This window comes from Phoca vitulina, unplaced genomic scaffold (assembly GCF_004348235.1).
Source record: "Phoca vitulina isolate PV1807 unplaced genomic scaffold, GSC_HSeal_1.0 scaffold10, whole genome shotgun sequence".
NCBI lineage: Eukaryota > Metazoa > Chordata > Mammalia > Carnivora > Phocidae > Phoca > Phoca vitulina.
Window position 1 is genome coordinate 23,868,779 of NW_022589713.1, and position 26,975 is coordinate 23,895,753.

General features: G+C 36.7%; 1 protein-coding gene across 1 annotated transcript in view; it reads left to right on the forward strand.

Moving 5' to 3' along the window:
* The window catches only part of ACAD11 (acyl-CoA dehydrogenase family member 11), a 99,155-nt gene extending 73,020 nt beyond the window's left edge, over positions 1-26,135 (forward strand). Inside the window, exons 14-20 of the mRNA XM_032408692.1 lie at positions 772-838; positions 1,672-1,757; positions 3,847-3,918; positions 4,806-4,960; positions 21,952-22,068; positions 22,868-22,977; positions 23,869-26,135. Of these exons, the coding sequence (XP_032264583.1) occupies positions 772-838; positions 1,672-1,757; positions 3,847-3,918; positions 4,806-4,960; positions 21,952-22,068; positions 22,868-22,977; positions 23,869-23,983 (722 nt within the window). The 3' untranslated portion in view covers positions 23,984-26,135. The remainder of the gene's footprint in view (positions 1-771; positions 839-1,671; positions 1,758-3,846; positions 3,919-4,805; positions 4,961-21,951; positions 22,069-22,867; positions 22,978-23,868) is intronic.
* The last annotated feature ends 840 nt before the right edge of the window (positions 26,136-26,975 follow it).

Consider the following 26,975-nt stretch of genomic DNA (forward strand, 5'->3'; position numbering starts at 1 on the left):
CCCTGAGGGACCAGATGCTTAGACTTAACAGGTGAGAAAGAAATGTAGTTTTTGTAAGAAGGCCCCTTTAGGGAATTGCCATAGAGCTCTGAACTGTAATAAAATAAAAGTTTGCATTAAAATGGAAAGAACTTTATATTTCAAATTCCCGACCTTTAATAAAAAAATGAGAACCTAGGCTTACTGACGGTGGAATCAGAGCCTTATATATGTGGACAACTCCAAGTAAATAATCCTCAGCTGCTCCTTAGTATGTCTTGACCAAATGGTATAGTCAGGATAGGTACTGAGATCCTCAGACCAACTCACCTTCACCCAGCTCCATGGTGGGGGAAATGAGGTCTTTCTCAGCCACTGGCTGGGTAGTTAATACCATATAAGTTGTAATACTTTGTTGTTCATATGTCAGAAAATAGGAGATCTAAACAGGAGGAAATACGCTAGAAGAATTTCACAGCCTTTCTAACATGCTGAAATGAGTATGAATGGGAGACCCGTCGCTTTATCTAAGGGTTGCAGCTGTTTTGTGGCTTTGACTTCTGGTTATATTTGTGCAGCAGCTCTCATTGATGGAGTCTACTCTTGGCTTTGCCTGGTCATTTTTCTTCGGTGATGTACAGTTTTGCACATAAGCATTTTTCTAGTGAATCAAGGGTTTTCTTCCTATTTTTTTGCAAGATAAACTTGGAAGGATTAGAACTTTTAGGGTGAAATGTCAGACTAAAAATTTCTTTTTATGATATATTCTGCTCATTTTCCCCCTGGTTTTAGGAGCTGGAAATCCAAAGTGCACAATTGCAATTGTTTTGGGAAGAACTAAAAATGCCTCTGCAACCAGGTAATGAAATAATTGTGATTGAGAAATCTATTTGGGAATAAGAATTGCTCTTTCTTTCTACCCACATAATTTACTTACAATGCACCATTTGGTCAGGGTGCCTGGGTGGCTCAGTCAGTTAAGTGTCCAACTATTGGTTTCCACTCAGGTCATGATCTCAGGGTTGTGAGACTGAGTCCTGTGTTGGGCTCTGCACTGGGCATGGAGCCTGCTTAAGATTCTCTCTCTCCCTCTGCCTCTCCCACCCCTCTGTCTCTTCCTCCCTGTCTAAAAAGATTTTTTTTTTTAATGCACCATTTGGACTTACAAGTCATAATATAAAATGTGAGATTAATGTCACATTTGTGTTTCACAGTTATTTCACTATAAGATTATATTTAGGAAACATTTTAGGAAGTGTTGCTGTATGTTCTTCACTGTGGAATTTCCTATATTAAAAAGTGTTGCTGAATCCTCAAAGCTATTTGGATCAGATTATAAAACATATAAAAATTTTCAGGACTGTCTGTAAGTAATTAAGTGATTAGATATATAGATCAAAGGCCATATAGTCTTGCAACATTTGATATTGTGTATCAGTTCCCAGTTTCCATTGCTGAGCAATGAGAAGCCTCAGTCAAATAACTTTATTTCAAATCATTGTTACTGTTCCAGATCACAGCCTGCATCCAACTCTGCTTGATGTATGTCTTTTACACAATTCCCATTCCAGACATCATTGCTTACATGATTGCATACTAACAACAAAAAAATGACAATTGCAACTCTACCTAGCATCTGTTTTATTTTTCCACTTAGCACACTTTTCCTAACATCTGTTTTTCTTTAACCAGATACAAACAACACAGCATGGTTCTTGTTCCTATCAACACACCTGGAGTAGAAATAATAAGACCTTTGTCAGTTTTTGGCTACATGGGTAAGTACTCAACCAACACGAGCATGCATTAGCAAGCAGGACGATTGGAATATGCAGTAAGGCTGAAGGGAACAGATAACGTTATAATGTAGAAGATGTGTTCTAAAAATCCTTTGGTGCTGACAACTGTCTTAGTATAAATGCCAGTGGAACTCAGAGCAAATAAAGAGAAGTGATGCAGCACTGGACCTCATTTTGTTTACTTTTGGGAAAGGGTAGATTGTATTCAAGGAACAGCGACTAAGACTGCTGCGTCTGTCATCCAGGAGAATGGATTAATGAAATAGACTTAGAAAAATAGTAATCCACAATAAAATTCACTTTTTTTTTTTGTAAGAGAGAGAGAATGGAGGTAGGGGACAGAGGGGGAGAAAGAGAATCTTAAATAGGCTCCACGCCCAGGGCGTAGCCCAATGAGGGGCTTGATCTCACGACCCTAAGATCATGACCCAAGCCAAAATCAAGAGATGGATGCTTAACTGACTGAGCCACCCAGGCACCCCAATAAAATTCATTTTTGTCTTCAAGTTTAGCTTTCTTAACCAATCAAACTACAAAAGCTATTACTAAGAAATGAGTTTTGACTGATTTGAATGCAAAACTTTTCCTTCCTTCTGTCCTTTGGGTGGAATTTCTAAAAAGCAAGGATACCTTTGTTTCCTGCCACCCACCTCAGGCTCATGTTCATTGTTCCCTTGCTGCTCAGGTCATTCACTCAGCAAGTATTTATTGAGGGCTGACCACTGTTCTAGGTGCTTAGAATACATTAGTGAACACAATAGGCTAGGATCTCTGCCCTCACCAAGCTTACATGCTAGGGGAAGGAGACAGTAGCAATAACTATTATAGCAAGTATACTGTATATTATATTTTAATTAATTATTATATTAATAATTATATTAATTATTATAGTATCAGTATATTATAGCAAGTCAGCAGGTAAATGCTATGGAAAAGTTTATTGAACCTGATCCACGTGATCTTCTGTGGTGACTCTGGCTTTCTCTTTATTGTTGAATATGGCTAATAAAAATGTTCAAGTAGCAGATGTAAGACTTGGAGTTTTTATAGAACATTTGACATCACCTTCCATAGGATGCAGCTATAGAATACACCCACAGATTAAGTGTAGTTTGCAGGATGGTGAGGAACAAGCTCACTAGAGCAAATTGTGCAGTGGGATTTGTTAGGCTGCAGAGCAATGGCCTGAAGACCCCCAAAATGGGTTTATAATTTAAGTTGCCTGGAAATCACCTCCATTGCAGAACCTGTGTTTGAATTTTCTGTGAGACAAATTCACCAGCACCGTCTCCAACTCCCATGCCCAAGGCCAAAAGAAACAGTTGTGGAGAAGGTTGATTATTGTCTATTCTGACAGGAAAAGGGTGTGGAATTAGCATGAGATTATCTCTAGAACTTGATGGGGGGGGGTGGGGAGCACGAGGAGGGGTAGGCGGTGTGATGTAAAGACAAAAGTATTCCCAGTCTCCATGAAATGCCAGCATTTCCAAGAGATAAACACGTAGTGAACAAGCCTGGACTGGGAGCAAACATACCTCAAGGTCCAGTCTCTGCTTTGTCTTGAATGCTCAGCCTGCTCTGTCCCTTCCAGGAGGCTCTTTGCATCTTCAGGCATTGATTTACACAATGATAAAATAAGAAACTTGAATTACATTACTCACTTTCAATTTTTGAACTGTTGGAACCTTTTTTTTCCCCAAGCAAAATTTTCTATGGAAGCCCATATATTAAAAATCTCAAAGAAGAAGCAATAATAAAATAATAATAAGATAATCTGATTGGATCTGTGAAGTCACCTTCCATTTTAGTAACTCTACAACTTCAGAAAATGAATTTGAAACTCTAGATCAAATGATTTCTAAAATCTCATCTAAGTGGAACCGTTGAAGAGTTTTCTGGGCTATGGGATCCTAGGGGTTCAGAACTCAGGGTCTGCCTAGGAATATCCAACATATGAGGCTTTTAAGTCCTACTTCTGAGTAATTTCTTTGAGTAATTATTAATTATATATGAGTATTTTTTTGATCAACTCATTTTGCTCTTTAAAATTATATTTTCTATTTTATAGATAATTTCCATGGAGGACATTTTGAGATCCATTTTAATCAAGTACGAGTTCCTGTCACCAATTTAATACTAGGTGAGATAAGTTAGAAAAATGATTCTCCAGTACTGTGTACTAAAATATTTTCAGGTCTAAATCTGGAAAAGATAGGAAATGTATCTTGATTTAGATATTTTTCCCTCTTATCCCATTTGTAAGGGAACATTTTTTCATGGTGGGTTTTCTTACATGGAGTAATATTTTATTTAAGTGTTTGATGTGGTTTTATATATGACATCAATTGAATACATAACTAAATACAAAAAATGTACAAGAGCAACATACTTTTTCCTAAAACGTGACTTTAGGCCTCTACTTGTTTTAAGAAAGCCTCAATGTACTTTCTGAATTCAAGTTTTATATATAAACATATTAGAAGCTTAAATAACTTTGCATACTGAATGCCTGGAATGACTTCATCCTTTTGCTTATTGGAATCCTACCCAACCTTCAGAGAACATCTCGAGTGGCACTTCTTTCAGAAAGGTTTTGTGTTCTTCACCGCATCCACTCAACAAGCCCCTGCTGCCTGCCAGACCCTCAGGATACAATCTGTCTCTCCTTTGCCTTTCTTTGTTCTCCTCCATATCCCTTATCTCTAGCATCCTTGTCCCCACTTCTGGATTCTGAACTCCTAGTGTAGGGACTATGTCTTATCTACCTTTGTAACCACTGCAGCACTTATAAAATATATGCACAGTTGGTACTCAAGAAACAGTTCTTAAATTGGATTAAAATGTTTAACAATGATGGTTTAAAAAACATAGAAATCAGAATTCCATAAATAATGAATGTTATTATAGAGCTTTTTTCCTACCAGAATGCCATTCTCATTGAGGGGGCAGCTCATCATTTTTCAAGATTTGTGTAAATAACAAAGTGTGGGCTGTGGCCACTTTCATGTTCTCCTTTCTTTCTTACAGGTGAAGGTAGGGGATTTGAAATTGCCCAAGGCCGCCTTGGACCTGGCAGAATCCATCACTGTATGAGAACAGTAGGAGTGGCAGAACGCGCTTTGCAGATTATGTGTGAACGGGCAACACAAAGGGTGGCCTTTAAGAAGAAACTGTTTTCACACGTAAGGATGATTACTTATTTGAATTTATTATAGCCTGATGCACTCTGACCTTGAAACAAAACAGCATTACTTGATCATAGGGAGATCTCCTCTACATAAATAAGATACTTTTTTTCCACAAAGTGTATTTGTCTGTACTTAAATGTAGTTTGATGAGAGATTTTTAACTTGGTAAGGTTAATTCCTAATGTGCTTCAACACAGCACAAAGAGTATGGACAATTCCTTCAACTTTCTCAGACTTGTGTTCTCTAGAGAACCCAGTACATTAGCACTCTGTGGATATGAGAGGGCTGGCATAAGGAAGAGGGATTTGCCTTGTTCTTTGGCTTTCTGAAGGAAATTAGTAATACATGAGGAACTATAGGAAAATAACCTAAAACTCAGTGAAAGGAGAGAGATCTAAAAATGGAATGGACTGCTTCTGTAGGAAGCAAGTTCCCTGTTACTGGAGAAATGCAAGTAGAAATGGGACCAATATTGGTGGGATGTTCATGATTTTTTGAATTCCCATCTATAAATTAAGTACTACGGAGTCTGTTGTTTACAAAGCACAATAAACAATATAGTTACATGTGGGCAATATAACCAAAATTAGAGAATATTTATCAAGAGGGAAAAGAAGTTGTAATTCTGACTTCCTTGGAAAACTTTATAAGTGGGATATTCAAATCATCTCCCAAAAGCCCTTCTAACTTTTAGGAAGGCAAGAAAAATTGTTTTTAAATACTCTGTACTTAGGATTGCTAACATTTTAGTGTTAGGTCAAACTTGGGGTGATAAAATTGTATTTGTGTTTGCTGGACATGGATATTTTAGTACATTGGTCCCCTTGTAAAGTACCTTTGTGAGCATCTTTTAAAATTTCACAGTATATTTTTTACCTTAAATTCCTATAGGCTGTGGGTGTTATGCACAAACAATGAATCATGGAACACTATATCTAAAACTAATGATGTAATGTATGGGGATTAACATAACAATAAAAAAATTAAAAACAAAACAAAACAAAAATTCCTATAGGCTGTGTTTGCTTTTTGTGAAATATTATTCAGCATATCTGTGATTTAGTTGTAACATTGTTCTTACAGAAAAATAAAGCCTGTTTTATGGCCCACACCTAGGAATAATTTGTGGGCAACCCCTTTAGTATATGGTGAGGGCAAGGAGTTCAGCTGTTGGATGGACACTGTGGGAAGGAAGTAAGAAGATGTGAACTTTTGGGACCGTGGATACAACTCCATGCTACTCTGAGTAGGAGCTAAAGAGTTGCTCGTGGCATTAGTTTCCGTTCCTACACTTTTCTCTTTTCAAGATTGCCACCAAACCCTGGAGCAAGATGCAGCGAGGACACGGAGAGGTTGATACACAGACATCTTGAACACATAAAAGCACTCTCCTTAAGTTTCATGACAGATTTTTTTTTTTTTTTGAGTTTGAAATGTATGGTACGCTCTTGTTTTGTCATTGTTTTTTTTTTTTTTTTAATGTTATGTTAGTCACCATACAATACATCATTGGTTTTTGATGTAGTGATCCATGATCCATTGTTTTCGTATAACACCCAGTGCTCCATGCAGTACGTGCCCTCCTTAATACCCATCACCGGGCTAACCAATCCCCCCTCCCCCCTCCCCTCTAAAACCCTGTTTGTTTCTCAGAGTACATAGTCTCTCATGGTTCATCTCTCCCTCCAATTCCCCCTCCCCATATTTCCCTTCCTTCTCCTAATGTCCTCCATGTTATTCCTTATGTTCCACAAATATGTGAAACCATATGATAATTGACTTTCTCTGCTTGACTTATTTCACTTAGCATAATCTCCTCCAGTCCCATCCATGTTGATGTAAAAGTTGGGTATTCATCTTTTCTGATGGCTGAGTAATATTCCATTGTATATATGGACCACATCTTCTTTATCCATTCATCTGTTGAAGGGCATCTCGGCTCTTCCCACAGTTTGGCTATTGCGGACATTGCTGCTATGAACATTGGGGTGCATATGGCCCTTCCTTTCACTACATCTGTGTCTTTGGGGTAAATACCCAGGAGTGCAATTGCTGGGTCATAGGGTAGCTCTATTTTTAAATTTTTGAGGCACCTCCACACTGTTTTCCAAAGTGGCTGTACCAACTTGCATTCCCACCAACAGTGTAAGAGGGTTCCCCTTTCTCCACAACCTCTCCAACATTTGTTGTTTCTTTCCCTGTCCATTTTTGCCATTCTAACTGGTGTAAGGTGGTATCTCAGTGTGGTTTTGATTTGGATTTCCCTGATGGCTAATGATGATGAACAGTTTTTCATGTGTCTGTTAGCCATTTGTATGTCTTCTTCAGAGAAGTGTCTTTTCATATCTTCTGCCCACTTTTTGACTTGATTATTTGTTTTTTGGGTGTTGAGTTTGAGAAGGTCTTTATAGATCTTGGATACCAGCCCTTTATCTGTAGTGTCATTTGCAAATATCTTCTCCCATTCTGTGGGTTGCCTCTTTGTTTTGTTGACTGTTTCCTTTGCTGTGCAGAAGCTTTTTATCTTGATGAAGTCCCAAAAGTTCATTTTTGCTTTTGTTTCACTAGCTTTTGGAGATGTATCTTGAAAGAAGTTGCTGTGGGCAATGTCAAAGAGGTTAGTGCCTATGTTCTCCTCTAGGCTCTTGATGGATTCCTGTCTCACATTGAGGTCTTTCATCCACTTTGAGTTTATCTTTGTGAATGGTGTTAGAGAATGGTCGAGTTTCATTCTTCTGCATGTGGCTGTCCAATTTTCCCAGCACCATTTATTGAAGAGACTGTCTTTTTTCCATTGCATATTTTTTCCTGCTTTGTCAAAGATTATTTGACCATAGAGTTGAGGGTCCATACCTGGGTTCTGTATTCTGTTCCATTGGTCTATATGTCTGTTTTTGTGCCAGTACCATGCTGTCTTGGTGATCACAGCTTTGTAATATAGCTTGAAATCGGGCAACGTGATGCCCCCAGCTTTGTTTTTCTTTTTCAACATTTCCTTGACATTTCGGGGTCTTTTCTGATTCCATAGAAATTTTAGGATTGTTTGTTCCAGCACTTTGAAAAATGTCATTGGAATTTTGATCGGGATGGCATTGAAGGTATAGATTGCTCTGGGTAGCATAGACATTTTAACAATGTTTATTCTTCCGATCCATGAGCATGGAATATTTTTCCATCTTTTTGTGTCTTCTTCAGTTTCTTTCATGAGCGTTTTGTAGTTCCTAGAGTATAGATCCTTTACCTCTTTGGTTAGGTTTATTCCGAGGTATCTTATGGTTTTTGGTGCTATTGTAAATGGAATCGTTTCTTTAATTTCTCTTTCAACAGTTGCGTTGTTAGTGTATAAGAAAGCAACTGATTTCTGTGCATTGATTTTGTATCCTGCCACATTACTGAATTGCTGGATGAGTTCTAGTAATTTGGGGGTGGAGTCTTTTGGGTTTTCCACATAAAGTATCACGTCGTCTGCGAAAAGAGAGAGTTTGACTTCTTCTTTGCCAATTTGAATCCCTTTTATTTCTTTTTGTTGTCTGATTGCATGACAGATATTTTTAACACTGTACTAGAGGGAAATTTCCCACCTGCTTTTTGTAAGTTAATGTATCAAGCAGAACAAGCCTGAGCTTTTCAAAAATATGCCTCCCTTCACTGAAAACTTCTTGCATTTGGCACAAAGAAAATGATCTGGCAGAAGCAAAGGAGATGTGGAGCCATGTCATAAACAAAAATCTGAGCCAGATTTTTTTTTTTTTTTTTCAGTTTGTGTAAGTTACATTCCATTTCCCTGAATTTGGAGACTCTTTCCAGCTGCCTTCTAAATTATTCCAGGCACTAAAGCAAAAAGTTCTGTATCAAAATAATGTCTTAGTAAATAAATATGGCAACTCCTTAGAGCACTCAGTTTCTGCCCACTGAATGCTCTTCAGCAAATCTAGGGTTGGTAGAGACCCAACGAAGAACACTTTCCTTTATTCAAAAGCTAAGAAATAAATGTATTTGTGATCTGTTCATGAAGTTATAATCACCTAGCTTTACAGTCATCACAAAGATATTTACTGCTGGGGCTTGTTTGGAGTTGTTACCTTGTTTCAACCTCCAGAGGCATCCAATAGACTCAAGTGTAATTTGAGCCACAAATGTAATTTAAAATTTTCTAGTAACTGAACATTAAAAAAAAAGGCTTTAAATAAAAAAAAAAATTCTAGTAGCTACATTTTTTAAAAATAAAAGAAATGATGAAATCGATTTTTATAATCTATTTTATTTAACCCAGTATATCCAAAATGTTATCATTTCAACATGAAATCAATATAAAAAGATTAAGGTATTCTTCATTCTTTTTTAAAAACTACTGATTTTTCTAAATTGGGTGTATATTTCACACTTATGAAACATCTCAGCTCAGACGAGGCGTATTTCAAATGCTCAGTAGCCACATGTGGTTATTAGCAGCTATCATATTGAATGTCACTGTTATAGGGAAACTGATCAAATATCCACTCTTTAAGAAAGGTACTAGAGCAAACATAACCAAGCATAAAAATGACTGTGGAAGGTTAATGTGGCTCAAATAATAGCACTGTAATTGGCTGCTGGTCAAACTTAACAAATACTGTTCTCCACTGTAAACAACAGTTCTGTGACTAGGAATGGGAACAACAACAACAACAAACCCTTTATGGCCAACCAGAAGCATCTGTCATTGTTTCCTGAGTTTCACTGCTGAATCCTGAAGTTTGGTTGCTTGTGGGATTTATGATAAGGTTTGGTCTCTATATTCTCCACTTACCTCCCCACTTCTCTTCCAAGTTCTGACAAATAGAGAAAACTCACTAAGACAATTAAGAAGCAAGTACCAATTTTTTAAATTAAAAATTTTATTTTGAAATCATTGTAGATTCACATGCAGATGTAAAAAGTAATACAGAGAGATTCCTTATACCCTTCCCTAAGTTTCTCCCAATGGTAACATCTTGCCAAACTATAGTACAACATCAGAACCAGGATATTGTCACTGATATATTCAAGATATAGAACATTTTCATTGCCACAAGGATCCCTTATCTTGTCCTTTCATGGCAACACCCCCTTCCTCATTCTCATCACCTCCTTATCAACCCCTGGCAATCTTTAATCTGTTCTTCATTTTTGAATTTTATCATCTCAAGAATGGAATCATACAATATATAAACTTTTGGGGTTGGTGTTTTGCACTCAGTGTAATTCTTTGGAGATTCATCCAGGTTATGTGTATCAATAGTTGGTTCCTTTTTTATTACTGGGTAGTATTCCTTGGTATTGATTATCACAGTTTAACTGTTTACCTGATGAGGGATATCTGGGTTGTTTCCTGTCTGTGGATGTTACAAATAGAGATCCTATAAATATTCACATATAGGTTTTTGTGTGAACATGTCTTTATTTCTGTGGGATTAATGCCCAAGAATGCTGGTCATATGGGAGTAGCTTGTTCAGTTTTTAAAGAAATCACCAAACTCTTTTCCAGAGTAGCTAAACTATTTTTCATTTTCACCAGCTGTGTATGAATGATCCACTTTCTCCACATCCCCACCAGCATATGGTGTTGTCACTGTTTGGTTTTTTTGTTTTTGTTTTTGTTTTTTTTAAGCCATCCAATAGATTTATAGTGATATCTCATTGTGGTTTTAATTTATATTTTCCTAATGGCTAGTCATGTTGAACATCTTTTCATGTGCTTATTTGCCGTCTTATATCCTTTGGTTCACATCTTATGCCCGTGTTCTACCCGAATTTTGAGTGTGTGTGTTATTTTTTAACTGTTGAGTTTGGAAAGTTTTTCATATATTCTAGATAATGTCCTTTGCCAATGTTGACTTGCAAATATTTTCTCCCTCTCTGTAGCTTATCTTTTTATCCCCTTAACAGGGTCTTTCACAGACCAAAAGTGTTTCATCCTGAGGAGCTCTAATTTGTCAGTTTTCCTTTTATGGATTGTGTTTTTAGTCTCAAGTCTGGGAACACTTTGCCTAGCCCTAGAGCCTGAAGATTTTCTCCTATAATTTTTCTCTAAAAGTTTTACATTTGAATCTGCAATCTATTTTGAGTTAATTTTTGTATATTTCTTTGCCTATGGATGTTCACATGCTCCAACACCATTTGTTGAAAAGGCTATCCTTCCTTAACTGAATTGTTTTCACACCTTTCTCAAAAATCAGTCAGGCATATTTGTGTGGGTCTGTTTCCAGGTTCTCTGATCTGTCCTTTTATCTATGTCTTCCCCTCTGCCAGTACCACACAGTCTTGATTACTATAGTTATATATCAGTCTTGAAATCAGGATGACTGATTCATCTCACTTTATTCTCTTTCAAAATTATTTCAGCTATTCTAGTTCCTTTGCCTTTCCATATAAATTTTAGGATAATCTTATCTTCAAAAAAAAAAAATCCTCCTGGGATTTTGATAGGAATTGTGTTAAACCTATATATCAGTTTAGGAAGAACTGACATCTTTATTATGTTGTGTCATCTAATCTGTGAACACAGTATGTCTCTCCACTCATTTAGCTTTTCTTTGATTTCTGTTACTGTCTATGTGCAGCTTTCAGCATACAAATCCTATGTGTGTTTTGTTACATTTACATCTAAGTATTTTAGTTTTTTGAGTGATTATAAATGATATTGTGCATTTAATTTCGGTCTCCATGTGTTCATTACTAGTATATATAAATATATGTATAAGTATATATAATATATAACTATATATAAATATAATTGATTTTTGTATGTTTATCTTGTATTCAGCAACCTTGCTGAACTCACTTAGTTTTGTAGATCGGGTTTTTTTGTAGACCATGATGTTATCTGTAAATAAGAGAAAGTCTTATTTCTTCTTTTCAGATACATATATATTTTGTTTCCTTTTCTTGCCTCATTGCACTAGCTAAAACCTCCAACACTATATTGAATAAGAAAGAGGAGAGTGAATTATCCTTGCTTGTTCTCAATCTTAGAGGAACATTAAATATAATGTTAGCTGTAGGTTTTTTAGATATTCTTTGTCGAGTTTCCCTCTATAATTAGTTTTCTGAGAAGTTTTATCTTTTATCATGAATGAATTGAATTTTGTCAAATAATTTTTCTGCATTGATTTATACAACCATGCGATTTTTCTTCTTTAGCCTTGTTAATATGGTAGAGTACATTGATTGATTTTCAAATACTGAACCAGCTTTGCATCCTTGAAATAAACCCTACTTTGTCATGGTGTGTAATTGTTTTTTATATTTTGCTGAGTTCTACTTGCTAATGTTTTGTTAAGGATTTTTGCATGTGGATTCATGAAGGATGTTTGTCAGTAGTTTTTGTTTTTGTTTTTTGTACTGTCTTTATCTGCTTTTGATATTAGGATAGTATTGTCTTTACAAAAGGATGTGGGAAGTGTTCCCATCTCTTTTACTTTTTGAGAGAGATTGTCTAGATTGGTATTAATTACTCTTTAAACATTTGGTAGAATCTCTAATGAAACTATTTAGGCCTGGAGATTTGGGGTTGGAGGGGTAGTTTTTTGTTTTTTGTTTTTTTTTTAAGATTTTATTTATTCATTTGACAGAGGTAGATACAGTGAAAGTAGGAACACAAGCAGGGGGAGTGGGAGAGGGAGAAGCAGTCTTCCCACAGAGCGAGGAGCCCGATGCGGGGCTCGATCCCAGGACCCTGGGACCATGACCTGAGCCGAAGGCAGACGCTTAACAACTGAGCCACCCAGGCGCCCCGGGGTAGTTTTTTAAAGATTAATTTCCTTAATAGTTACAGGGCTATTCAACTTATCTATTTTATATTGGATGAGTTGTGGTTGTTTGTATTTTTTGAGGAAGTGGTCCATTTTATCTAAGCTGTCACATTTATTGTTTAGAGATGTTCACAATAATCTTCTGTTACTCTATTGATGTCTGCAGGGTCTTTAGTGATATATCCCCTGTTTCATTCTTGACATTAGTAATTTGTGCCTACCTTTTCCTTTGTTAGTCTTGCTAGAGGTCTGTTGCTTTTACCGATCTTTTCAAAGAATATAAAATATATTAACTATTAATTTACAAAACAATAAAATATAATTGTTATATTAGGGCTTAATATTAACAAGATATTCGTTTCATTGATTTTTCTCTTTTTTTGATTTTATTGATTTCTGCTCTTTATTATATACTCCCTTTTGCTTTCTTTGTATTTATTTTGGTTCTTGAAATGGTAGTGTGGATTACTGATTTGAGACTTTTCCTCTTTTCTAATGTGTGTTTTTTAAATTTCCCTCTCAGTACTGCTTTACCTGTGTCCAACAAATTGTGATATATTGCGTTTTCATGTTAATTCAGCTCAGTGTATTTTTCAATTTCCTTTGAGATTCTTCTTTGACACACGAATTATTTAAGAGGTGTGTTACTTAGTTTCCAAGTGTTTGGAGATTTTCCTGTTACTCTGTTCTTAATTTCTAGTTTGATCCCATTGTGGTTACAGAAGAAACTGTATTATTTCATTTCTTACAAATTTGTTGAGATTTGTTTTATGGCTCAGGATATGGTTTATCCTACTATATGTTTGAGGACACTTGAAAAAAATGTGTATTCTGTTGTTGGGTGGAATGTTCTATAAATGTCTATTAGATCCTATTGCTTGATGGTGTTGTTGAATTCCTCTATATTCTTGCTGATTTTCTGTCTAGTTGTTCTGTCAGTAGTTGGGAGAGGGGTATTGAAGTCTCCAGCTAGAATTGTGGATTTGTTTACTGCTCCTTTCATTTCTATCAGTTCTTGTTTTACATATTCAGCAGTTCCATTGTTTGATACATACACATTTAGGATTGCTACTTCTTGATGGATTTACCCTTTTATCATTGTATAAAGACCCTCTTTGTCTTTGGTAATTTTCTTTGTTCAGATGTCTGCTTCATCTGAGAGTAATATAGCTAGTCCTGCTTTCATTTGATTATGTTTGCATATTACATATTTTTTTATATTACATATTTTTTATTTATTTTGTTTTGTTTTCAACTTGCTTATATCATTATATTTGAAGTAAATTTCTTCTAGTTGGCACTTAGGTGTGTCATGTTTTTTAATCCACTCTATCAGTCTTTGTAATAATTCATGTTATGGCTTAAGTGTGCCATTTAATTTTTTGTTTTGTGTTCTCTGTTTTTCATTTGTTTTCTTTTTCCTGCATTCCTTTAGATTAATTTAACATTTTTAGAATTCCATTTTGATTCATCTACAGTGTTTCTGAGTGTACCTTTTTGTATAGCTCTTTTAGTGGTTGGTCTAGGTATTACATTATAGAAATATATACATATTTGTATAAGTGCATATATTTTATCAGTCTACTGGTGTCCTCATTTTACCAGTTTTAGTGAAGTATAGAAACTTTACCTCCCTTAATTTAAATCTCTTTAACCTTCATTTATAATATAATTGTCTTAAATATTTCTTCTATATAAATTTAAAATGACATCGCAGTGTTACAGTTTTTGCTTTAACTGTTAAACAGTTAAATTTGCTTCAAGAAGCAAAGAAAAACCAATTGTATTTAGCTATATATTTTCGTACTATGTTCATTCTTTCTTCCTGATTTCCTAAGGTTCCTTTTTTATCTTTTCTGTTTAGGGAAATTCCTTTAGCCATTCTTTAAGAATCTACAGGTGACAAATTTTTTGTTTTTCTTTGAGAACATCTTGATTTCTCCTTCATTCCTGATGTATATCTTCATTGGGTATAGGATTCTGTGTTGACATTTCTTTTAGTACTTGAAAAATATCGTACCACTCTCTTCTTTCCCACATACACATTTCCCCTCTAGGTGAGGTGTCATTCTTCTGGCTGCATTTACAGTTGTGTCATTTTTTAGAAGTTTAATTGTGATATGTGTTGTCATGAATTTCTTCAGTTTATCCTGCTCTGCATTCACTCAGCCTCTTAAATCTGTAGGTTTTATCTCTTGTCACATTTGGGAAGTTTTCACCACTATTTCTTTATTTTTTCAGTCTTTCCTTCTTTCTCTACTTCTTGGACTCTGATGACATGAATGTTAGATTTTTTTGTTTTAGTTCACAGGTCCCTAAGATGGTATTCTTTCAAAAATATTTTTCAGTCTATTTTCTCTGTGGTTCAGATTTGACAATTTCTCTTGTCCTATCTTTCAGTTCACTGATTTGTTCCTCTGTCCCTACTGTTTTGCTGTTGAGTCCATCCACTGAGCTTTTTATTTAAATTATTATATTTTTCAGGGGTGCCTGGGTGGCTCAGTCAGTTAAGCATCTGCCTTCAGCTCAGGTCCCAGGGTCCTGGGATCCAGCCCTAGGTCTGGCTCCCTGCTCAGCAGGGGGTCTGCTTCTCCCTCTGCCTCTCCCCCCCCCCGCTCACTGTCTCGCTCTCTCTCTCTAAAATAAATCTTTAAAAAAATTATTTCAGGGCGCCTGGGTGGCTCAGTCGTTGGGTGTCTGCCTTTGGCCCAGGTCATGATCCCAGAGTCCTGGGATTGAGTCCCGTGTCGGGCTCCCTGCTCGGTGGGAAGCCTGCTTCTCCCTCTCCCACTCCCCCTGCTTGTGTTCCCTCTCTCACTGTCTCTCTCTGTCAAATAAATAAATAAAAATCTTTAAAAAAAACTATTTCATTTTTCAGCTATAAAATATCTAATTGGTTTTTCTTTATATCTTCTACTTCTTTGCTGAGATTTCAGTTTTCTTTGATGAGGCTACCTTGCAGAGGGTTTTTATCATGAACAGATGTGTACTTTGTCAAATGCTTTTTCTGCATCTATGGAAATGATCAGACAGTTTTTATCTTTTCTCATTGATGTGATGTATCACATTGATTGTTTTGCAAATATTGAATCACCCTTGCATCCTGGGAATAAATCCCACTTGATTATGGTGAATGATTTTTTAAATGTACTGTTGGGTTCTATTTGCTATTTTGTTGAGGATTTTTGCATCTATATCCATTGGAAATATTGGCCCGTAGTTCTCTTTTTTTTGTGGTGTCTTTATCTGGTTTTGGTACCAGGATGATACTGCCCTATAGAATGAATTTGTAAGTTTTCCTTCCTCTTGTATCTTTTGGACTAGTTGGAGAAGGATGGGTATTAATTTACTATATTCAATAAAATCGGTGAGAGTGAACATCCTTGTCTTATTCTTGATCTTAGGGGAAAAGCTGTCAGTTTTTCACCATTGAGTATGATAGCTGTGGAGTTGTCATATATGGCCTTTATTCTATTGAGGTACGTTCCCACTATACCCACATTGTTGAGAGTTTTTATCATGAACAGAGGTTGAATTGTCAAATGTTCTTTCTGCATCTATTGAGGTAATCATATGATTTTTATCCTTCATTTTGTTAATGTGGTATACCCATTGATTGATTTGCAGATATTGAACCATACTGGCATCCCCAAAATAAATCCCACTTGATTGTGGTTGATGATCCTTTATTGTATTGTTGAATGTGGTGTTGAGGATTTTTGCATCTATGTTCATCAGGGATATTGGCCTGTAGTTTTGTTTTGTAGTGTCTATCTGGTTTTGGTTTCAGCATAATGCTGGTGTTGTAGGAAGAATTTGGAAGCTTTCCTTCCTCTTTCATTCTTTGGAATAGTTTGAGAATAGGTATTAACTCTTCTTTAAATGTTTGGTAGAATTGTGAAGCCATCTAGTCCTGGACTCTTGTTTGTTGAGAATTTTTTTATTATTGAATCATTTCATTACCAGTAACCATTCTTCCTGATTCATTTTTGGAAGATTGTATGTTTCTAGGAATTTATCCATTTATAGGATGTCCATTTTGTTGGCATATAATTGTTCATAGTAGTCTCTTCTAATTCTTTTTATTTCTGTGGTGTCAACTGTTCCTTCTCTTTCCTATTTTATTTGGGTTTTCTCTGTTTTTTTTCTTGATGAGTGGCTAATGGTTTATCAATTTTATTTCTGCTCTGATCTTTATTATCTCCTAACTTCCACTAACTTAGGGCTTTATTTGTTCTTTTCATAGTTACTTTAGGTGTAAGATTAGATTGTTTGAGATTTTTCTTGTTTCTAGATCTATATTACTATAAATTTTCCTCTTAGAACTGCTTTTACTGCACTCCATAGACTTTGAATCATTGTGTTTTCATTTTCATTTGTCTCCATGTATTTTTTAATTTCCTCTTTGATATCTTTGTTAATTCATTGGTTGTTTAGTAGCTTGTTGTTTAGCCTCTACATGTTTGTGTTTTTTCCTTTTTTTGTTGTTGTTGTAATTGATTTCTAGTTTCATACCACTGTGCTTAGAAAAGATTCTTGATATGATTTAAATTTTCCTAAATCTATTGGGACTTATTTTGTGGCCTAATGTAATCTATCCTGGAGAATGTTCCATGTGTACTTGAAAAGAATATATATTCTGTTGTTTTTGGATGGAGTGTTCCCTGTGTATTGTTAGGTCCATTTAGTCTAATGTGTCATTCAAAGACACTGTTTTTTTGTTGACTTTCTGCCTCAATGATCTATCCATTGATGTAAGTGGAGTGCTAAAGTCTCCTACTATTGTTGTATTATTGTCAGTTTCTCTTTTTATGTCTGTTAATATTTGCCCTATGTATTTAGGTCCTGCAGTGTTGGTTGCATAGATATTTATATCTGTTCTATCCTCTTGTTCAGTTGATCCCTTTATCATTATATAATGCCCTTCATCTCTTGTTATGGTTTGTTGTTGTTTTTAAGTAGGCTCCATGCTCAATGTAGGGTTTAAACTCACAACCCTGAGAGTCACATGCTCAAAGGACTGAGGCAGCCAGGTGGCCCAACAGTTTATTTTTTTTTATTTTCTTTTTTTTTAAGATTTTAGTTATTTATTTGAGAGAGAGAGAGTGCACGAGAAGGGGGAGGGGCAGAAGGAGAGAGATAAGCACACTGCCCACTGAGCAGGAAGCCTGACCCAGGGCTCAATCCCAGGACTCTGAGATCATGACCCGAGCCGAAGGCAGATACCCAACCGACTGAGCCACCCAGGCACCCCCAGTTTTTGTTTTAAAGTCTATTTTGTCTAATTATTGCTACACAGCTTTTTTTTTTTTTTTTTTTTGACTTCCATTCACAGATAATATCTTTTTCCACCACTTCACTTTCAGTCTGTATGTGTCTTTAGGTCTGAAGTGAGTCTCTTGTAGGCAGCATATAGATGAGTCTTCTTTTTTGTTTTGTTTTGGTTTTTTTTTTTATCCATTCCATCACCCTATGCTGTGATTGATTAGAGCATTTAGACCATTTACATTTAAAATATTTACTGATATGTTCTTATTGCCATTTTGCTAATTGTTTTCTGGTTGTTTTTGTAGTTCTTGTCTGTTCCTTTCTTCCTCTCTTGGTCTCTTTCCTTGTGATTGGTGACTTTTAAAAGTTTTCTGTTTTGCTATGCTGCCCCTACCCAAACCCTCAGCTAAATAGAATAGACTTTTATTGGGGGTATTTTTCAAAAATTTATGTCTGTGCTCACAGGCATTTTCAGTTTGTTAACTTTTTCAGCTCCAACTCTGGGATGTATTAGAGAAAAAGAAAACCCAGGGAACTCACTACCATGTTGTTCTTTTAGCTTAGCCAGTCTGCTTCCTTCTCTTTACCTATCAGAGTCTTCCAATGTTTGTTTTATAAATAACGCCCAGGTTTTTAGTTGTATTCAGCAAGAGGAATAGGGAAAGGTGCATCTATTATTTCATCGTTCTGGAAGTAGAAGTCACTGGAAGTAACAACATTATTAATCTATGTAGGCACCTATAAGCTACATTGCAGAACTCTCTGGGAAAAGCTGGATTGGGGAATGGGTCTTGGAGCTGAAGTGGAGGCTCCCTGACTCCAAATGTGGGCCTTGGAACCCACACATTCAGGCATGTGTGCAGAGCATATAAATTTAACAACTTAGATGAAATGGACCAATTTGTCAAGATTCATAAACTACCAAAACTCACTGAAGGCGAAATAGAGTATTCTACAACTATTAAAGAAGTTGAATTCATAGTTTAAAAGCTCCTGAAGTAAGAAATGACCAGGCCCAGATGGTATCACTGGTAAATGTTACTAAATAATTAAAGAAGAAATAACACCAATTCTATGCAATCTCTTCCACAAAGTAGAAATAGAGGAAATGCTTGCCAACTCATTTTATGAGGCCAGAATAGCCCTAATCCAAAACCAGATAAGAACAAACTAGACCAATATAGATGCAAAAACCTATTAGGAAATAAAGTCCAGCAATATATAAAAAGAATATTATACCACAACCAAGTAAGATTTATCCCAGGAATGCAAGGCTCATTCATATTCAAAAATCAATTACTAAGAAAAGTAATTATTGTAATCTGCCATATTAGCCTGAAAAAGAAAAAGTACATGATCATGTCAGTTGATCCAGAAAAGCACTTGACAAAATTCAGTATGTATTCCTAATGGAAAACTCTCAGCAAACTAGGAATAGAAAGGAATTTATTCAACCCAATGCGGAGCATCTAAAAAATTCTACAGCTAACATGCTTATGATGAAAGACTAAATGCTTTTCCCCCAAGATTAGGGACAAAGCAAGGATGTTTACTCTAACCACTCCTATTTATCATCATAGAGGAAGTCCTAGCCAATGCAGTGAGTCAAGAAAAAGAAAGTACATATAGCTGGGGGAAAAAAAGAGGTAAAACTGTCCATGTTCACAGACAACATGATTGTTAGAAAATCCTTAGGAATCTACCAAACAAAACAACCTTCCCAGAAATAATAGAGCTTAGCAAAGTCATGGGATACAAGATCAACACACAAAATCAATTTTTTGTCTATATACAAGCAATGAACAATTGGAAACTGAAATTTTAAAAATGCTATTTATAATACACTTTTAAAAAGGCACAAATCTAACAAAACGTGTAGTATCCAAATGCTAAAAATTTTAGAATTGATAAAACCTAAATAAATATAAATACTGTGATTGTGGACTGTTAGACATATAGTAAAGATGTCAGCTGTCCTCAAATTCTTCTACAGATTTAATGTAATACCAGTCTGAATCCTGGCAGGACATTTTTGTGGATATAGGTAACCTGTCCTAAAAATTATGTGAAATGCACAGAAACTAAAATAACAAAAACAATTTGAAGAAGAAGAAAGTTGGAGGCAGATCACTACCTAATCTGAAGACTGTGTGGTATTAGCAAAAGGAGAGACACATAGGTCTTTGGAACAGAACAGAGTCCAGAAATAGACTCATAAAAATATGAGTCAAACAATTTTTTATATAGGTACAAAGCCAGTTCAATGGGGAAAGATTAATCTTTATAGTAAATGGTGTTGGAATAGTTGGACATTCATAGGCAAAAAAAAAAAAAAAAAAATGAACCTTGTCCTAAACCTCACACCTCATACAAAATTTAACTCCAAATAAATCATAGATCTAAATGTAAAAGGTAAAGCTATAAAACTTTTGGGAAAAAAAAAATAGGGATAAATCTTTGTGACAAGATTAGGCAAAATGTTCTTAAGACATGCACCAAAAGCACAACCCATAAGAGAAAAAGTTGACAAATTGGATATCATTAAATTTAATCACATTTGTTCTTTGAAAGTCACTATTAAGAGAATGAAAATGTTACAGACTGGGAGAAGATATTTGCAAATTGCCCATGGGGCAATTGACTTGTATCCTTAATAAAGAGCTCTCTAAACAGCAGTAGGAAAACAATCCAATTTAAAAAGTGGGGAAATGACATGAACAGACATGTCACCAAAGAGAATATATAGATGGCAAATAAACCCATCAAGAGGTGATCAACATCATTAGTCATAGGGAAATGCAAATTTAAACTACCATGAAATAGCTCTGCATACTGTTAAAATGACTAATACATAAAAAAAAAAAATACAGTACCAAGTGCCAATGGTTTGGAGAGCAGTTGAAACTATTATACACTACTGGTGGGAATGCAAAATGGTACAATTGGTCTGGAAAACTGACAGTTTCTTGTAAGCATTTACCAGATGATCTAGTATTTCCGTTCCCCACAGCTGCTTTAAAAAATGAAAGTATAGTCATACAAAAACTTGTATGCACATGATTGCAGAAGCTCTTTTAATAATCACCAAAAACTAAAAACAACCCAAATATCCTTCAGCAGGTGAATGGATAAACAAAATGGTACATCCTTACAATGGAATATTACTCATTGATAAAAATGGACAGTTGGTACACAGAACAGCTTGGTCAGTGATACTCAAAAGCATTATGCTGAAAGAAGCCAGTCTCTAAATACATACTACATGATTCCATTTATATGACATTCTGAAAAAGGCAAAAACTATAGTGATTGATAACCCATCAGTGGTTGTGAGAGTTTAGGGGTTGGGGAGGGTGTGACTAAAAAGGGGCAGCAGCTCTAAGGGGAGATGGAACTGTTCTGTATCTTGATTGTGGTTACAGCAATCTATACATGTGGTACAATTCATAGAACTGTTCACCAAAGGTAAAGGTCATTGTTGCTAAATAATAACACAACAAAGGATTGCTGCACCTTCCCCACACTGACATTGTCCTGGGGGTCATCTCAATTGTCTATAAGCAAGTTCACCATCAGACAATTATCCAAGTTTCAATGAGACTATGAGATTAGCATTCAGGAGGGCCAGTGAGGAATGTTAGAGCAATAAGATGGTTGCTCAGTTCAGCCATCTTGACCGTCAGACATCAAGATATCCAAAATAAATTATTTTTCTGAGCAAATAAAATGTCTTTCTAAAGTCTGGCAGTGTTAACTTTAGCATTGCACAAGTACGTGGTTGGCTGGTATATATCAAATGAATTAACTCTTCCATTAAAAAACAGAGTAAGGCTTAGGAAGAGTCCTTGGCCTAGAATGTTTCACCAAGCTACAAGGTCGTGTTAGATATGCACTCATGCCAGCTTAGCCACTCCTCCTTTTTGCTGCTCTTTGCTCCCCTGCAGGAGGTTGTGGCTCACTGGATTGCTGAAAGCCGCATTGCCATTGAGAAGATACGTTTGTTGATCCTGAAAGCCGCGCACAGCATTGACACTCTGGGCTGGGCTGGCACTAGGAAGGAGGTGAGGCCCCTTGGACCACTGTCTGCCAAGCCTTCTTCAGTTTCTTTCACCCACTGGGCATTTCAGGTTTCGTGGTGCCTTGATGGCACTCAGAATATTGAAAACAATTTCTGTGATTTGGGTTTCAAGATTATAAATATATGTCACTTGCTAGTTTTCCTTTCACTTGCCTGCTTTAGGGAATGATTTTCAGGATATAGAATATCTTCAGCGTTCTCGAGATGCAGCAACAGGGAGGAGGGAAATCCAAGACTATACAGACTTGGAATTATACCCACTATGTCACTTTCTGCCATGTGGCCCTGGGCAAAGTATCTGACCTTGCTACCATGTAGTATAAATGCTTCGTAAAAGATGCGTCTCATCTCCTATCTTTTTATGTTTCTGGCTTATATGGAGTAAGATTGTAATCATTTAATTCTAAAAACCAATAAAAATTGCTAAGAGAAAACTGATTAATGAAGGCTCTTGAATTCTTTTTATGATCCCTAAGGTGATGAATGTGATTTATCAGCCGCCTTAAATCCTTTTGGAAACAAGGCAAGTCATAAATAATAAAATATGATTTGGAAGAGATATCTCTTTCCGGAATGTCTATATTGACTGAAATATGGCCATTATTAGCCTCATTACAACGGGTCTCTTTGTTGGCTTCCATCAAAGATCCTGTTTGAGTGATGAATTCATGTGGGAAAGTTCCCTTGTCTCATTTCACAAAGAAAATACAGATTATATCAAATTCTGCCACATTGTGTATTGTCTAAGAAAGGAACATTCTTTTTATATCTTGCTAATGTAGATTGCGATGATTAAAGTGGCCACCCCTCGGGCCGTCTGCAAAATTATTGACCGGGCGATCCAAGTGTGTGGAGGTGCAGGTGTTTCCCAGGATTACCCTCTGGCTAACATGTAAGTAGATGTCACTTAGTAATCATCTACATTTGACAGGCTTGGAATGGAATTAAAAATCTACAGCTGCCTTGACCCTAATTGTTTCACAAGGAAAGAAAGATACTAAAAGTACAATTCAAGGCTAAATGAGGTAATATAGGTACCCAGCACCAATAAATAGTTGCTCTTATGATTACAGTTATCATTTCGCTCAATGATGTCAACTTTTACACCAAGGGGGTCCATTGGGGTTCATGAGCTAGTGAGGAAATGGCACTGGGGGTTCACCCTGAAACCAGAATGATCATGCAGGAGCACAGATGGCAGAGGGCACCCAGAGCCAGGCTTGGGTATGTCCTTAGGACTGTTTGCCACCTCCACAGGGATGCCTCAGGCCAGTGACCATCTCCTGTCCAGATTCTGGTTGCTGGGAGTCAAGGAACACTCTCCAGTGCCCGTCACCGCACAGTACCCCTGCCACCTTCTCTCCCACACTGGAAACAGGAGTCTGGTGCCCCACCAGTTTTCCCATCAATTTTTAACCATTAAGAACTAAATATCTAGTACTAAATATGTATAATATGTAAGTATTACATATTTATACTTCACTCCCTGTGGCTTACCTAAGATATCTCTTAGTTCTAGCAACTTCTAGAACCCTAAAGCAAACCAAGACTGAGATTAAGCCCATTGCACTGAGCCATTTAAGATTCTTCTCCCCAAAGTGAGAACTTTTGGTGGCATTTCACGTGCCCTTGGACTTACTTTCCTTGATTCTCTTTGTGCTCTTATCACTGCCTTGGCAAGATTTCAAAAATGAATAGTCTTGGCTTAGAGTCAGAGTGACTGACGTTAAAGTATGTTCCTCGTTGATAACTCCTGCCATTCCTGCTCCTTTTGTTTTTCCAGGTATGCCCTAACGCGGACTCTGCGCTTAGCAGACGGGCCCGATGAAGTGCACCTCTCGGCAATCGCAGCGATGGAGCTGCGGGACCAAGCTGGAGGCATGAGGTCCAAGGTGTAGGAGGCACCTTTACACACACTTCACGGGCTCTAGCATTTGCACCAGTTTGAGCACAGAATTAATTACTCATTTTCAGTAAACATTTGAGCATCTGTTTTGATCACTGGGTTTTGTAATTTCAAGGGTCACAAAGGTTTAAGTTAAATACAAAATTCTATAGCTGCCATCATTCAGTCTACTACCTATGTGTTTAGCCTTTATTTTTAAAACATTCAACTTGTAAAGAAATAATGAAGTAAACTGGAGAGCTAAAGCATAGGCATAAAAATATTTTCACTTTTTGATTCCCAGGATCTGTTCCATTTAAATAATATTCAAGGAGTTACTGCTCTGTAAAAAATATAGTGGGATGTCCTTTCTAACACTGGTTGTAGGGGGTGGCTTAACACTTTGTAGTACCACAGTGTTTGCACTGGAGAAAGGTGCATGACTGACTGAAACATTTTAGAATTCATATAAACCTCTTCATAATTCAACAGAAAGCATTTATACATAAAATCTAAATGCAGTTTAAAGTTTACTAGAAAACATGGCATATTATGAGAAAACATAATTAGGAAGGTTTTTAATTATGTATAATATGTTGATGAAAACAGTGGATAGTTTAAGCTACAAGAAAGTTATTTAGTTTTGAGAAGAGATTACAAACCATCTGTTCTGAATGCCATCCCGTTAGTATCAACACTCTAAGCAAACATCCTGTGGCTCTTTAAATCAGTGCTGCCCAATACAATGGCCACTGGCCACATGTGACTCTTGAGCACTTTAACTGTACCTAGTGCAACTGAGGAACTTTTGATTGTTTAAAATTTTAATTAAATATCGATTCTTAACTCAGTTACTAGAAAACTTTTAAGTATGCTCACAATAACTTGGATATGTGAATTGACTTTTTCAAATGTAAATTTTATGAAATCTAAATATGGAGCAAGTATTTTGGCTGGAAATTTAGCATCCAAATTAAGAAACAAAGTAAGTGTGAAATACGTACCAAATTTTGAAGACTTAGTGTGAGAAAAAGGTAAAATATCTCATTAATACTTTTTAAGTAGTGATTACATATGGAAATGATAAAATGTGGATGTAAGGCATACCTTGTTTTATTGTGCTTCACTTTTTGCACTTCTTACAAATCAAAGGTTTATGGCCACTCTGCATCGAGCAACTCAGCACCATTTTTCCAACAGCATTTGCTCACTTCATATCTCTGTGTCCCATTTTGGTAATCCTTGCACTATTTCAAACTTGTTCATTATTATTATTTTGAATTGCTGCAATCTCATGATAAAACTTGAACGGATGAGGAGTCACTTCTTACGGATGAGCACAGAAAGTCGTTTATTGAGGTAGAATCAACTCCTGGGGAAGATGCTGTAAAGATTGTTGAAATGACAGAGATTTAGAATATGATATAAACTTAGTTGATAAAGCAGTGGCAGGATTTCAGAGGTTTGACTCCAATTTTGAAAGAAGTTCTGCTGTGGATAAAATGCTATCAAATAGCATCACAGAGAAATAGTTCATGAGGAAGAGTCAATTTGTGCAGCAAACTTCCTTGTCTTATTTTTAAAAATTGCCCCAGCCAGGCCAGCCTTCGGCAACCACCACCCTGGTCAGTGAGCAGCCATCAACACCGAGGCAAGACTCTCCACAAGCAAGAAGATTGTGACTCACTGAAAGTTCAGGTGATGGTTAGCATATTTTTTTTCAGCAAAAAAGTATTTTTTTTAAGATTTTAGTTTTAGGGGCGCCTGGGTGGCTCAATTGGTTAAGTGTCTGCCTTCAGCTCAGGACATGGTCTCAGCGTCCTGGGACAGAACCTGGGTTCTGATTCCTGCGTGTCACATGGGCCTCCTAAACTCCTAAATTTGCCTTTGATCCTTAACCTTTCTGCATCTCATTTTTCTTTCTGTACCCTGGGATTAACTATTAAATCTAGAGGACCCTTACCTACTGAGGGTTTATTGTGACAATCACTGAAGCCATGTAGAAGCACTCAGGTATTTCTGAACCACAATATTTTTATAAGGTATCCTCATTTGAAGCAGATCAAATCTTATAACCCAAGCTATCGAACCTTATTTCTAGTTTTAAAAGTTGTGACTTAGAAGAAATTAGGATTGTTTCTGAACAATTAAAATTAAAGGTTATGTGTGGTACTTATAATTTTGTGATAATTTTTTCCTGTGCCTTTGAGGAAAACTGGCTAAATTGCTGGTTGACTTATTTCAATTCATCTATTTTTATCTATGTCTGCCATAAACACAGCCATCCCTAAGGCAATTCACTCCATGTGGCCGATACTCACTTCTCTGCCCTACCTTTCATTTATTTAGATACAACGTTATAAAGAATAGTAAGGGTTGTTTTGAAAAGAAAATTCCAGTCTCCAAAGAATGAAAAGATCAAGGGATGCTTTGCCTCAGCCACGGTGAACAGCCACGGTGAACGAATGGACTGACTCTAAGGGTGGGAGCTCAGAGCCATTTCTAGGATGTCGTCAGGCTGTCCCCGGGAGTCACTGCACAGCAGTACACCCGGGACAGTCAGCCAGGCTTGCCGTGCTCCCTGGTTCCGAAAGGACAAGTTGCCCTCTATAATAACCACCCGGCAGGAGGGCAGGAAGAAGGAGAGCTCACCAGGCAGTGCTTTACCCAGCAAGACCTCGCCAAGATTTGCATGTGGTCAGCAGCAGGGAGGACGGGCCCGTGACAGCCTGGCAGGGAAGTTCCCAAGAGGCTCCCGACAAGAGCGGTCGTGGAAGTTGTGGCAGTGCTTGTCCTGGAGTGTAGCCAGTTAAGGATCTCTTTGAGAGCTGATATTTTAACATTGGAAACATACAGCAGAAAGTATAATCATGAAGGAGTAGATTTCCTCATCAACCTGTGATTATTTACAGAGGCTTCCCCCAGGTCCGCATCACCCCAGCTCTTCCGGAACTGTGGTCTACTTACATGTCCTAGGCATGCCCATTTTTTGTCCAGGAGAACCA